The following is a 14,390-nucleotide window of genomic DNA, read 5'->3' on the forward strand; positions in this document are numbered from 1 at the left end:
GTGTGATGCCCAGAAAGTGGAACCTGATGTCATTTCTTCTGATGATGTCGTTAAGGGGCAATATGTAGATGAGAAATAGGCATGGGCCAACAATATATCCTTGGGGGACTCCAGAAGTAACTGTGCGGGACTGGAAAGAGAAGCCACTGCAGGGGATTCTCGGGCTACAACTGGATAGGCAAGAGTGAAGCCAGGCGAGGACAGTCCCACATAGCTGGACATAGAGAGGCATTAGAGGAGGATGATGTGGTCAACCACATCAAAGGCTACAGCTAGTGTAATGATCAATAACATGTCATTCTATAGTGGACACTAGGTGGAGCCGTAGAGCTGTATATAGCTATATGTATAAGACTACACTACCCAGCTGTATATATATTAAGACTACATTACCCATGAGGCACTAGGCTACCCACAAGGCAGCAGTCAAGATGGAAGCCTCTACAGATACTGTACCTAGTCCACATGTGCTCAATAAAAGGTCTAGCAAAAGCTAGCTGTGTTCATAATAAGAATGTCTATTTATTAATGAACATAACAGCTAGGTCAAAAAGGATGAGGAAGGATAGTGCACCATGGTCACAGTCACAGAGAATGTCACTTGTGACTTTGATTAGCGCCCTATCAGTGCTGTGGCAGTGCCAGAAAAATGATTGGCAAATATTCAAACAAGGAGTTGTGGGAAAGTTGGGCATGGATTTGGGAGGCAACCCACGATTGAAAAACAACAGAAATCCTTTTTGTGCGTGCATACACACAAATAATTGTTTAGATAAAATAGAACATATAGCATGACACAAACAAATTCATATTGAGTTCATAGTTTTAATAAAAGTTTTTATGAACCAAACAGTCTAGGTTTTTTGGTGAAGGTGGGAAGAGTATTAAAGTGTTGAACGAAGTGAAGAATAACTGATCCCTTCTTACTAGGATCTGATGCAGTTTTCAAGGCAATACTGGTGTCTTTTGATTATGACATCTTCATAAGCATCATCTAAAACAGTAAGCCCACACTCTGTTGTCCAGCTCCTTTCTACCCCTTCCCTCAATGTTCACTTAAACCTTAAAGCACCAGTCTCTACATTTGTTACATTACATATATGACATTCCTGTTAAATGAGCAGCATAATGATTGCAATTGCAAATCATTCTAAAGTTCATCAGGCTTGACTACCCTTCTGTTCAAATGATAAAGGCACATTAATATGTTAAACAGGTCAACAACAAGCAAATTTTTAAGCAGGTTGCCAAAAAAGCAGCATATCGCCAAAATGGACAAAGATTTCTCTCCTTTGTGATTTAAAAAATGTACTTAACTTCTAAAACTAAGGAGGAAAATTGAGTTGCGCTCCCTTTGGGGTGCTAACTTCACCGGGGCACTACTTTTAGCACCCTGAAAAAATTAGAACCCCTGCAGCCGAAATTCATTGGTAGTGCCCCAAGAGGGAAGCAGGGCACTACTGGAAGCGCCCTGTCTCCCTCTTGGGGTGCTGTGAGGGAATATTGCGGCACTACATGTGGCGCTGTGGCACGTCGCGCTGCGGTACTGCAGACCTTCCTCCCCTTCTTAAATGGGAGGGGCCTTGCACAGCACGACCTGGGGCCCAGCTAAGCCACTAGGGATCGGAGTGCCGACAAAAGAGCGCGGCACTCAAGAAAAGTGCCGGGCTCACGGAGCACAGCTGGCACTCCGCCGGGGGGGCTGAATAGGAGGCCGGGGATGGCAACGGAGGCAGGTGGCCAGCAACAAAAATGGCCACCCGGCACCTCGGCTTTAATTACGCCGCCCCGACCCCGTCAGACATAGTGTCCGGTAGACATCAGGGGGCGCTACCGATATCACGGCCAGGGCGCTGCGCACGGTGATGACGTCATTGGCAGTGCCGCAGGGCGCCAACGGTTACCGCCACCGTTAACCTCCCACTGAATTTCGCGGGAGGCGTTGGCGGCACCGCACCCGGGCGCTAGTTGCTTTGAGCCCCCGTGGGCGCTAACGGGTGGTGCAAAGCAACCGAATTTTTCCCCCTATGTTTCTTATAGATTATTACTCAAGATAAGGCAGTAACATTACCCTGATCGTTACTGTCAAGTGTCAAAGTGTAAATTTATTTTTAATAAGTATATATATATATATAAAAAAGGTAATAAAAACCTAAGATCCTGGATCTCTGCAGTTTTGTTTCGGGATGAGGAGAAAAAATTCTTTATATTTTTTATTTATCTGTTCCTAAGGCTTAGCTTCATCAAACCTATGAGAATTGTGTAATCTTAATGTGAGTGCTAGATGTCATGCAACACAGGAGACATTAAGATGGTGCTAGAGTGCACCATTGAATCTGTTATTTTACTGTTATGTTAAGATTGTTTGCATGGAAAATACATAGTTTTCTCATCAAGTACCACAGTACTTTTAGTAGTGGTGTTGTTTTAAGGAGTTTATACAGGGCTAGATAGTTCACCCATTAACTGCAAATAGGTGACTTTCAAGCCCAACAGTCTGCAATAAATAGCAGGCTTGTAGCCATGCATAAAGTTTTGCCTTATTTAATGATGCAATTTTGCTGCATTTGCTGATGCACTAAAAAGATTTATATAAAAATATCCCAGATCTTCTCCAATTTCTACTGGAACAAAACGGTCCATGCTTAACAGGAGCATACAGAAAAATACACTAGGTCATGCTTCCTTTCTGTTTAAGTGGAAGATTTAATTGATTTAAAGATTTCAGTCATTTCTTCTTGGCAACTATAAATGACAACATGAACTTCAGAGTTTCTGGATTACTAGTGTATGGTAACTGCGAATTTCAATGCTGCATATTGTGGCTCTTGCAAATGGCAAATCTGATGATCAGTTTACTGCATAGAGCACCCGCTGTCTGGTAAGAATTCATCCACATGTATGGCTACAGCCTTCAAGAGATAGGTCATGGTACCAAAGCGACCGCTTGGGGCACTGTCATATAGCAACTTGCAAATCCCAGTGGCAGAATCCCTCTCCAGCATGATATCGTCAGCACCCAGGGCTGTCTAATGAAAGAAGTGAGAAATGCAATTAGTGCTACATCTTTATAAAAGATAATAACAGCAGTAAAAGTGAAGGTGCAATATGAATCCGGAGATGGGCGGAATAACAGAAAGCACAGGTTCTCCAACTTATTGCACTATTCACCACAATTCTCTGTTTGACAAGTTTCCAAAGATACTGTAGCATTTGGAGGGTTGATAGAGAAGAAACAAGTGAGCTGCGAACAGGCTCCCCAAGGCGATTCCAATAATGGATACAAACTAGCTTTTGGAGATTACCTTCTCCCTCCAAACTTTTGACCAGGAGAAAAGGGATAGGAACAGGAAAGAAAAAAAATGAAACTCTGGTAAGTATGAAAAATCCAATTTTACCTGCTCCTCAATAAATAAGTTATTTGCCATGTGTGCAATGCGTTCAATGTGAATTATTCCACCAATACTTTGTACATCTATATCCACCAGCATGGTGATGACAAGGATTGTCTCCACAAGAAGTTGCCGGTACTCTGGCTGTGGCACACAATTTAGGAAAGTCTCTACCTGGACAGCAAATTTTATTTCACCAGGAGTCATCTAGAAAGAAAAAAAGAAAATGCAGGTCAAGTAAATCAAGATGTTCATTTCAATATCTACAGAAGAAATGTCAGCTTCATAATACAGTAGAGAACCAGGCTGAATACAGAAAGTACAGAGAGGAACTGAAAGAGGAAATAAGAGGGGCAAAAAGAGTGTATGAAAATAGATTAGCGGGTAACATAAAAGGGAACCCAAAGTCTTTTATCAACATATAAATAGTAAAAGGGTAGTCAAAGGAATGGTGGGCCAATTAGAGACCAAGAAAGAGATCTTCTTGTGGAGGCAGAGGGCATGGCTGAGGTACTAAATGGGTACTTTGCATCTGTGTTCACTAGAGAAGAGGATACTGCCAAAGTCACAGTAAAGGAGGTAGTAGAAAATTGGATAGGATAAAAATAGATAAGAGGTATGACGTAAGAAAACTACTAGGCACTTGGTCTAAGCATTAAACAAAGCTTTAATCAACTGTTTTACAACATGGAGGTCTAGTTGTGTCCTTCACTAGTTCCTGTTAAGAATGTCCTGCGCAAGCTGGGCCCGTGCCCGAGTATTTATATTCTCCCTGGACAGCGCCACCCGCAGGCCGCTCAGTATTATTTCATAAGTCTTTCTTTCATGAATGACTGATTCATGTCAAGGTACTTAAAAGGTTGGCAGCACAGTACAGTAGAAGAGTCACCTGGTCCAGATGGGATACATCCTAGGTTGCTGAGGGAAGTAAGAGTGAAAATTGCAGAGGGTCTGCCACAATCTTCCAAACTCCTTAGATATGGGAGTAGTACCAGAGGACTGGAGGATTGCAAAAGTTACACTCGGTTCAAAACTATTCGACACTGGAAAAATATGGATAATAAATGAAAGCCAGCATGGATTTGTTAAATGCAAGTTGTGTTTGACTAATTTGATTGAGTTCTTTCATGAAGTAACAGAAAGGGTTGATGAGGGTAGTGCGGTTGATGTGTATATGGATTTTCAAAAGACGTTTGATAAAGTACCACATTACAAACTTGTTAGTAAAATTGTAGCCTGTAGGATTAAAGGGGCAGTGGCTGCATGGATACAAAATTGGCTACGGGTCAGAAAGCAGAGAGTAGTGGTGTACAGTTGTTTTTCCAGAGTGGAGTGAAGTATACAGTGGTGTCCCCCAAGGCTAGGTAGTATTTTTGATATATATATATATATATATATATAAATGATCTGGACTTGGGTACATAGGGCATAATTTCAAAATTTGCAGACGACACAAAACTCGGAAATGTAGTAAACAATGAAGAGGATCGTAACAGACTTCAGGAGGACTGGTGAAATGGGCACACACATGGCAGATGGAATTTAACGCAGAGAACTATGCAGTGGGGTCCCCCAGGGATGGGTATTAGGACTATTGATTTTCTTGTTATATGTAAATGACCTGGACTTGAATATATGGAGTACAATTTTGAAGTTTGCAGACACATGGCAGATGCAATTTAATGCGGAAAAGTGTGAAGTGATGCACTTTGGGAGGAACATGGAGAGGCAGTCTAATCTAAATGGTGCTATTTTGAGGGCAAGAGGAGGGGGAACTGGGGGCTGCAGATTCACAAATCTTTGAAGCTAGTAGGGCAAGTTGATAAGGCGGTTAAGAAAGCCTACGGGATACTTGGCTTTGTAAATAGGGGCACTGACTACAGAAACAAGGAAGTCATGCTAAACCTTTACAAATCACTGGTTAGGCCTCATCTGGAGTATTGTGTACAATTCTGAGCACCACACTTCAGGAAGAATGTCAAGGCCTTGGAGAGGGTACAGATGAGATTTACCAGGGATGAGTGACTTTAGTTATGTGAAGAGATTGGAGAAGCTGGAATTGTTCTCCTTAAAGCAGAGAAGGTTAAGGGGAGACCTAAGAGATATTCAAAATTATGAGGGCTTTTGAGTAGGGAGAAACTGTTTTCTCTAGCAAGTGGTTCCTCAGGAACCAGAGGTCATAGACTTAAAATAATTGACAAAAGAACTAGAGTGGAAATGAGGAGAATTTGTTTCATGCAGAGGATTGTTAAGTTCTGGAACGCAGATTCAATAGGAAACTTCAAAGGCAATTGGATATGTACTTGAAGAAGACTCGAAGATGGCTAATTTGCAGGGTTATGGAGAGAAAGCTGGGGTGTAGGACGAAACTGGGCAGCTCTTTCAAAGAGATGGCACAGGCATGACGGACGGATGACACAAAACTTGGAAGTATAGTGAACAGTGAGGAGGATAGTGATAGACTTCAAGAAGACACAGACAGGCTGGTGAAATGGGCGGACACGTGGCAGATGAAATTTAATGCAGAAAAGTGCGAAGTGATACATTTTGGTAGGAAGAACGAGGAGAGGCAATATAAACTAAAGGGTACAATCTTAAAGGGGGTGCATGAACAGAGAGACCTGGGGGTATATGTACACAAATCATTGAAGGTGGCAGGACAAGTTGAGAAAGTGGTTAAAAAAGCATACGGGATCCTGGGCTTCATAACTAGAGGCATACAGTACAAAAAGCAAGGAAGTTATGATGACCCTTTATAAAACACTGGTTCGGCTTCAACTGGAGTATTGAGTCCAATTCTGGGCACCGCACTTTAGGAAAGATGTGAAGGCCTTAGAGAAGTTGCAGAAAAGATTTACGAGAATGATTCCGAGGATGAGGGACTTCAGTTAAGTGGATAGACTGGAGAAGCTGGGGTTGTTTTCCTTAGAGCAGAGAAGATTGAGAGGAGATTTGATAGGTGTTCAAAATCATGAGGGGTCTAGACAGAGTAGACAGAGAGAAACTGTTCCCATTGGCGGAAGGGTCACGAACCAGAGGACACAGATTTAAGGTGATCGGCAAAAGAACCAAAGGTGAGATGGGTCCAAGAGGCTAAGAATATATGCAAGAATCTTGACTGCCACCAAGTAGTTGTAGACTCTTTGGGCTAAAAATTGAGTACTTCGCCGCGCCCCGGAAAGATTATCGCCCCTGCGCCGAAAATTGAGTGGTTGCGCCCCAAGAAGGAAGCGAGGCGCTACTGGAAGCGCCCTGCATCCCTCTTGGGGCACTGCGAGTGAATATCGTGGCGCTATGTCTGCGGCACGTCGCGCCGCGATATTGCAGGCCTTCCTCCCCTTCTTAAAGGGGAGGGGCCTTGTGCAGCACGACCTGGGGCCCAACTGGGCCCCCGGGGATTGGGAGTGCAGGCAAAAGAGCCCAGCACCCAAGAGAAGTGCCGGGCTCTTGGGGCGCAGCCGGCACTCCGCGGGGTGGAGTTCAGGAGGTCGGGGACGGGAGCGCAGGCAGGTGGCCAGCAACAAAAATGGCCGCCCCCGCACCTCGCCTTTAAATTGCGCCTCCCCGGCCGCAGGTACGCCACCCTGACCGTCGGACATATCGTCCGGCGGTAAATCAGGGGGCGCTCCCGAAGATCACGGCCGGGGCGTGAGCGGGGCGCTGCGCACACCAATGACATCATCACCAGTGGCGCAGCGCTACCAGTTAGCGCCACCACTAACCTCCCACTGAATTTGGCGGGAGGCGTGGGCAGTGCCGCGCCCGGGCACTAGTAGGTTTGCACCCCACTTAGCGCCCTCTTAAGGCGCTAACGGGTGGTGCAACCAACTGAATTTTTCCCCCTTTGTGCCAATCAATGTCAAATTATTAGTATGCTCTGGAGAGTCACAGTTAAATGCAAATTGTCACAGTTGAATAGTGCAGTTTATTAAGATTGGATTAACACCCTAGAGTTTCATTTAATCACCTATGTGGGTCATGGAAAAATGTTGTAAAGCTTTATCCTGTGATTGACTGCTTCCCTCAGGAGATTGAAAGGGTTGTTCTGCTTTCTTAATAGACCAAAATGTACATGGACTGTAAAGGGAATTAGTTTAATGGGATTTCCCTGATCCAAAACTTTATTGTTCAGCCTCTTGTTCAACAGTCTCCAAAGAGTCATGATTAATGAAGCACGTATATTAGTATTATTAAACTGCTGTTCCATAGAGACACGTGCTATTAAGGCTGCAACATGAATTTCTATTTCCTTCCAAGTATTGTGCTTCAGCTGGCAACTCGCATAACCTAGCATGATTTACATTGAAAATACTTTAAAAAGTTTTTCATGATTTCTCAAGTTGGGTCATAGAGTCATAGAGTTTTACAGCACAGAAAGAGGCCCCTCGGCCCATCGTGTCTGCGCCGCCCATCCATCCCTGTCCAGTCTAATCCCATTTTCCAGCATTTGGTCCATAGCCTTGTATGCAATGGCATTTCAAGTGCTCATCCAAATGCTTCTTGAATGTTGTGAGGGTTCCTGCCTCTACCACCCTTTCAGGCATTGAGTTCCACATTCCAACCACCCTCTGGGTGAAAAAGTTCCTCCTCAAATCCCCTCTAAATCTCCTGCCCCTTACCCTGAATCTATGCCCCCTTGTTATTGACCCCCCTACTAAGGGGAAAAGTTCCTCTTTGTCTACCCTATCTATGCCCCTCATCATTTTGTACACCTCAATCAGGTCCCCCCTCAGCCTTCTTTGCTCCAAGGAAAACAACCCCAGCCTGTCCAGCCTCTCTTCATAGCTGAGGCGCTCCATCCCAGGTAACATCCTGGTGAATCTTCTCTGCACCCTCTCCAAAGCAATCACATCCTTCCTATAGTGAGGCGACCAGAACTGCACACAGTACTCCAGCTGTGGCCTCACCAGCGTTTTGTACAGCTCCATCATCACCTCCTTGCTCTTATATTCTATGCCTCGGCTAATGAAGGCAAGTATCCCATATGCCTTTTTAACCACCTTATCTACCTGTTCCGCTGCCTTCAGGGATCTATGTACATGTACACCAAGGTCCCTCTGACCCTCTGTACTTCCTAGGGTCCTACCACTCATTGTGTATTCCCTTGCCTTATTTGTCCGTCCAAAATGCATCACCTCGCACTTTTCAGGGTTAAATTCCATTTGCCACTTTTCCGCCCATCTGACCAACCCGTTTATATCGTCCTGTAGCCTGAGGCTTTCCTCCTCACAATTTACCACCCCACCAATTTTCGTGTCATCTGCGAACTTACTGATCATACCTTTTACATTCTCATCCAAATCATTTATGTAGATCACAAACAACAAGGGACCCAGCACCGATCCCTGAGGTACCCCACTGGACACAGGCTTCCAGTCACAAAAGCAACCTTCGACCATCACCCTCTGCCTCCTGCCACTCAGCCAGTTTAGGATCCAACGCGCCAAGGCACCCTGGATCCCATGGGCTCTTACCTTCTTGACCAGTCTCCTATGCGGGACTTTGTCAAAAGCTTTACTGAAGTCCATGTAAACCACATCCACAGCATTTCCCTCATCCACCCCCCTAGACACCCCCTCGAAAAATTCAATCAGATTTGTCAGACATGATTTACCCTTGACAAAGCCATGCTGACTATCCCCGATTAATCCTTACCTCTCCAAGTGGAGACTAATTTTGTCCCTCAGAATTTTTTCCAATAATTTCCCTACCACAGATGTTAGGCTCACTGGCCTGTAATTCCCTGGTTTATCCCTGCTACCCTTCTTGAATAATGGTACTACGTTAGCTGTTCTCCAGTCCTCTGGTACATCCCCTGTGGCCAGAGAGGTTCTGAAAATTTGTGTCAGAGCCCCTGCAATCTCCTCCTTTGCCTCCCACAGCAGCCTGGGATACATCTCGTCTGGGCCTGGGGATTTATCCACTTTTTGGCCTGCTAAAACCGCTAGCACCTCCTCCCTCTCGATGCTAATATGTTCAAGTATGTCACAGCCCCCTTGCCCGATTTCTATGTCTGCATCGTCTTTCTCCATAGTGAACACAGATGCAAAAAATTCATTTAAAACCCCGCCTACATCATCTGGCTCTACACACAGATTGCCACTTTGGTCCCTAATGGGCCCTACCCTTTCCCTGGTTATCCTCTTGCCCTTAATATACTTATAAAACATCTTAGGATTTTCCTTTATTTTGCTCGCCAGTGTTATTTCATGGCCCCTCCTCGCCCTCCTAATTTCTTTTTTTAAGTATGCCCCTGCATTTTTTATACTCCTCTAGGGCTTCTTCCGTCTTTAGTCTTTTGTAACTGCCAAAAGCCCCCCTTTTATTTCTAATGCATTTTTGTATATCCCTTGTCATCCAAGGTTCCCTTTGCTTGTTGGTCCCACCCTTGACCTTTACAGGAACATGTCGGCGTTGTACTCTCTCTATTTCCCTTCTGAAAGTCTCCCACTGTTTTGATGCGGATTTTCCTATAAGTAGCTGCTCCCAGTCCAATTTGGCCAGATCCTGCCTTATCATATTAAAATCGGCCTTCCCCCAATTTAGAACCCTTATTTCCGGGCCGTCTTTGTCTTTTTCCATGACCACCTTAAATCTCACCGAATTGTGGTCACTGTCGCCAAAATGCTCTCCTACTGACACTTCCACCACTTGCCCGGCTACATTCCCCAGAATTAGGTCCAGTACCGCCCCCTCTCTTGTAGGACTTTCTACATGTTGGCTCAAAAAGCTCTCCTGGATGCACTTTAAGAATTCTGCACCCTCTAAGCCTTTCACACTCTGACTATCCCAATTTATATTGGGGAAGTTGAAATCCCCCACTATTATTACCCTATTATTTTCGCACTTTTCTGAGATTTGCCTACATATCTGTTCCTCTATCTCCCCCTGACTGTTTGGGGGCCTATAGTACACTCCCAGCAAAGTGCTTGCCCCCTTTTTGTTTTTAAGTTCTACCCATATGGCCTCATTAGAGGAACCCGCTAATATATCATCCCTCCTTACAGCAGTAATTGACTCCTTAATTAATATTGCAACACCCCCTCCCCTTTTACACCCCCCTCTGTCTCGCCTGAAGATTCTATACCCCGGAATATTGAGCTGCCAGTCCTGACCCTCCCTCAACCATGTCTCCGTGATAGCAACAATATCGTACTCCCATGTGTTCAACAACAACTTCAGTTCATCCACCTTATTTGCAAGACTCCTTGCATTAAAATAAATGCCTTCCAGCCCTGCCATATTCTCTTTTGCCTTCACATATTTGCTTTGCCTTCCCAGCTGACTTGTTTTTCCCTCTGTATTTGGCTGTAAATCACCCCCTACTATAGCTCCACTCTGTACCCCATCCCCCTGCCAAGTTAGTTTAAACCCCCCCCAGCAGTGCTAGCAAACCTCCCCGCAAGGATATTGGTTCCCTTCTGGTTCAGGTGTAAACCGTCCGACTTGTACAAGTCCCACCTTTCCCAGAAGCAGACCCAGTGATCCAGGAAACTAAAGCCCTCCCCCCTGCACCATCCCTTTAGCCACGCATTCATCTGTTCTATCTTCCTATTTCTATACTTACTAGCACGTGGCACCGGGAGTAATCCAGAGATTACAACCCTTGAGGTCCTGCTCTTTAATCCTTCACCTAGCTCCCTAAATTCTTGCTGGGCTATTCTCACTGGGCTATTCCTGTGTTACGGGGAGACTAGGAAAATGAGGAATAAATAAAATAAAAAGTGGCATAGTTACATGTTTAAGTTGCTGTTGTGCAGTTTTATACTTTAAACCTAATGCAGCACTGCTGGAATAAAGTTCCCCTAACAATTCAGCAAGTTTATCAAGTGATTACTTGAGCCATACTGACCCATGAAGGTTCCAGGCTCAATGCCCGATCTATGGCAAGTTAGATGATCAATCAGATTGAATTGGGGGGAAAAAGCACAATAAATTAGACAGGGCTCCTATTCATGATTTCTTAACCTGTGTGTGTGAATGTCAGCTAAGAACAGTATCGCATTCAGTTGTGATGTCCCCTTTCCCAACCCAACACACACACACACAGTTGAAATCTTCTGCCAACGCTCAGTTAAAATTCAAAAATAAAGACTACTGGTGAAGGTACTGTAGGATGGGAGAAAATTGGTAAATAAAAAGGGGATAAATTGGAACAAAATTAATTTGTGGGCAATTTTGGTGGTTCAATCAATAATTCTACCCATAACTATCTAGTTTTACAACAAAAATGTATTTTAAAAGGTTTCAAATTAAGTTGGCACTCAAGCTACCTCATTTGGGCAACCATTTTCAATGGAGTAGGCTGAAAATCTGCCTCAATTTAATTTATTTTCACAGGCAGCATGATACAATGACACACAGCAATTAAGTCAGCTGTAGCTGACCCAAACACAGGAAAGCAAGAGCAGTGGGATTCATGAAACATTACCATATCTGTGAACAAACAAAAAATGTAACCATTACTAAACTGTTGGCAAGTTAACTTGACAGATGAGATGAGAGTGCTAGCACTGTGGGCATGATAAGTTGCCCTGTAGTAAATGATCTCTACTTTGATTCTGAAAAGCCCAAATGGAAGGTGGGACTTGGAAAGTGCTTTAAATTGATTCTTAATCCTATCCCCCTACCCCCATGGTTAAAAAAGGAATAGAATAGACAGATTTGGTTACATTAGATTGGAGTTAGGTACAAGTTAGAATAAAAATTTAACAGAGAACAAATGGGAAGAAGGAGAATAGTGCAAATGTTTTATTTAGAATATTTAGTTTGAGAGATAATTTTACAGCACTGCAACTGTTAGTTATTTAAGTCGTTTTTTGTAGGTTTATTACTACAACAATAACAACTTGCATTTATATAGTGTCTTTAATGTAGAAAATAACCCAAGATGCTTCACAGATCATAATCAGACAAAAAATTGACATTGAGTTAAAGGAGGAGGTATTAGGAAGGGTGACTAAAAGTTTAGTTAAAGAGGTAAATTTTAAGGAGGGCCTTAAAGTAGGAAAAAGAGGTAGAGAGGCGAAGAGGTTTAGGAAGGCAATACCAGAGCTTAGGCCCAAGACAGTTGAAGGCACAGCTGCCAATCATGGGGCGAGGGGAGTGGGGGTATGCGTAAGAGGGCAGAGTGGGAGGAAACTGAGAATTCTGGCAGGCCCAAAGAAATTAAACGGGGAGAAATTTGTGGTTTGCGCCACACGTTCGTGCCACGAGATGGCAGTAAAACGCCGTTGAAAGCCCCAACGACACCTGATGCCGGTTCCAGCGCTGCATACCATATCGGTTTTGCCGGTAGCGCAGCCGCCGAACTCAATCGCCAGGGACCTCACCATCATGGAGATCGTGACGTCAGTGAGGTTTTTGAAGTTTGAGTGGCTGTGTGCTACTTCCTGCTACTGCAAGAGTTTTCTTTAGTCATTTCAAGGTTCTTTGGTATTAGGGCGTATTCTGGCAAGTACAAAACTCCATAATTATTTCTGAAAAGCTTCAACCTGCAATACTTGCTAAAAGTCATGGGAGCTATACTGGCAGTTGACCTCACCTTCCAGGATCTGCAGTGGAGGGAGTGGAGGCAGCGGGAAAGTTGGAAACATGTGCACAGAGGGAGGGCGGCGGCTATCGGGGCTCTCAACAGGAGGCCTTACCCTCCTAGGGTCTTCCGACAGCACTTCTCCTACCTTCAATTAAGCGAGGAGCAGTGTAATAGGAGGCTCTGCTTCACTGCCTCTGTACTTGTTTAAAACCTGTTAAATCTCTAACTTTTTCCAGTTCTGGTGAAAGGTCATCGACCTGCAATGTTAACTCTGTTTCTCTCTCCACGGGTGCTGCCTGACCTGCTGAGTATTTCCAGCATTTTCTGTTTTTATACTAAATTGTCATGTTCAGTTAGACATGGATGGCTGATGTGATGTTACAAATGTAGTTCAGTAAGGCGGCACTTTTTCAAGTTTGGGATTAAGACAGATTGTTGTGAGGCAAGCTAAAACTATAGAAGACCAAAACAAAGGTAGATAGTGTTTTACCTCTTCAGTTGTAGATGACTGGAGAACGTAACCTTCAACAGACAACCCTTGACACTGCAAAGCATAAACCAGATTGTTTATAAAAAAGATACTCTTCATAAAGGATACACTTATTTAAAAAGAACGATTCAACTGAGACACAGTTTAGTGCACCGACCTTTTGTAAAATTTTCCAGACTCGCTGATAAAAACCAACAGGGACTCTGTTGAGCGCACCATCGATGCGCCTTCGCCGCAACCATTGTCCATGGCGTGCATCTACGGAATCACTGTCTTTCAATGGAATATTGGTGAAAGTCTCAGATATATGAGAGAATCGGTTACTTGCCTGGTGTAATATACAAGTAGATTTATTAATATGTTTAGAATGAATGTTCCAATGTATTTTAAGGCACAGCAAAGCAATTTAAATCTGCTCAAGGTCTCCATTTCCAGCATCATACATACACTAGATTGCTCACACTAATCATAAGCAGGCAAATCAAACTAAATTGTGATGTAACTAACTACTTGCAGCAATTAAGTTTATTCGTGAGAATGGCAGGTTTTATCATGCATTGTAAACCCAACCAGAACTGTTCAGTTACTGTAATCTATTAATAAGTCACAAGAATATTTAATGCATTTAAAAAAAAATGAAATAATTGCCAAAATGCTCCCCATCCCACTCCTTGTAGGGTCTTCGTTATTTGTCAATGATAACATTCTTTGTGAATTATAGCAAATTATCCTGTTTCAATTGATTCCCCAAAACCAGTCTTTTGTCTTCCCATGATCCTCTTCTCCCACCCTGTAAAAAGGCCCACAAATAGCTCAGTGCAGATCAAAAAGAACAATCATACAAATAACTCCCTTCAAAACTCCCTAGCCATAAGACAGCCATAATGACCCCAACTACGGCTTGATGTATGGTTGGGAGGGAGTGAGGTGTGTGAAGAATTCTATCATTTGTAGAATGATGAAGACTGTACAA

General features: G+C 43.7%; 1 protein-coding gene across 6 annotated transcripts in view; it reads right to left on the reverse strand.

Moving 5' to 3' along the window:
- Nucleotides 1-811: 811 nt before the first annotated feature.
- phka1a (phosphorylase kinase, alpha 1a (muscle)) overlaps nt 812-14,390 on the reverse strand; it is a 199,625-nt gene continuing 186,046 nt past the window's right edge. For all 6 annotated transcript variants that reach the window (XM_085996211.1, XM_085996205.1, XM_085996221.1 and 3 more), the window contains 4 exons: nt 13,575-13,745; nt 13,418-13,471; nt 3,399-3,599; nt 812-3,029 (listed from right to left, as the gene is read on the reverse strand). In XM_085996211.1, coding sequence (XP_085852337.1) covers nt 2,856-3,029; nt 3,399-3,599; nt 13,418-13,471; nt 13,575-13,745 — 600 coding nt within the window. In that variant the 3' untranslated portion in view covers nt 812-2,855. The remainder of the gene's footprint in view (nt 3,030-3,398; nt 3,600-13,417; nt 13,472-13,574; nt 13,746-14,390) is intronic.

This window comes from Somniosus microcephalus, chromosome 1 (assembly GCF_052327205.1).
Source record: "Somniosus microcephalus isolate GS21.2 chromosome 1, FLI_Smic_1.0, whole genome shotgun sequence".
NCBI lineage: Eukaryota > Metazoa > Chordata > Chondrichthyes > Squaliformes > Somniosidae > Somniosus > Somniosus microcephalus.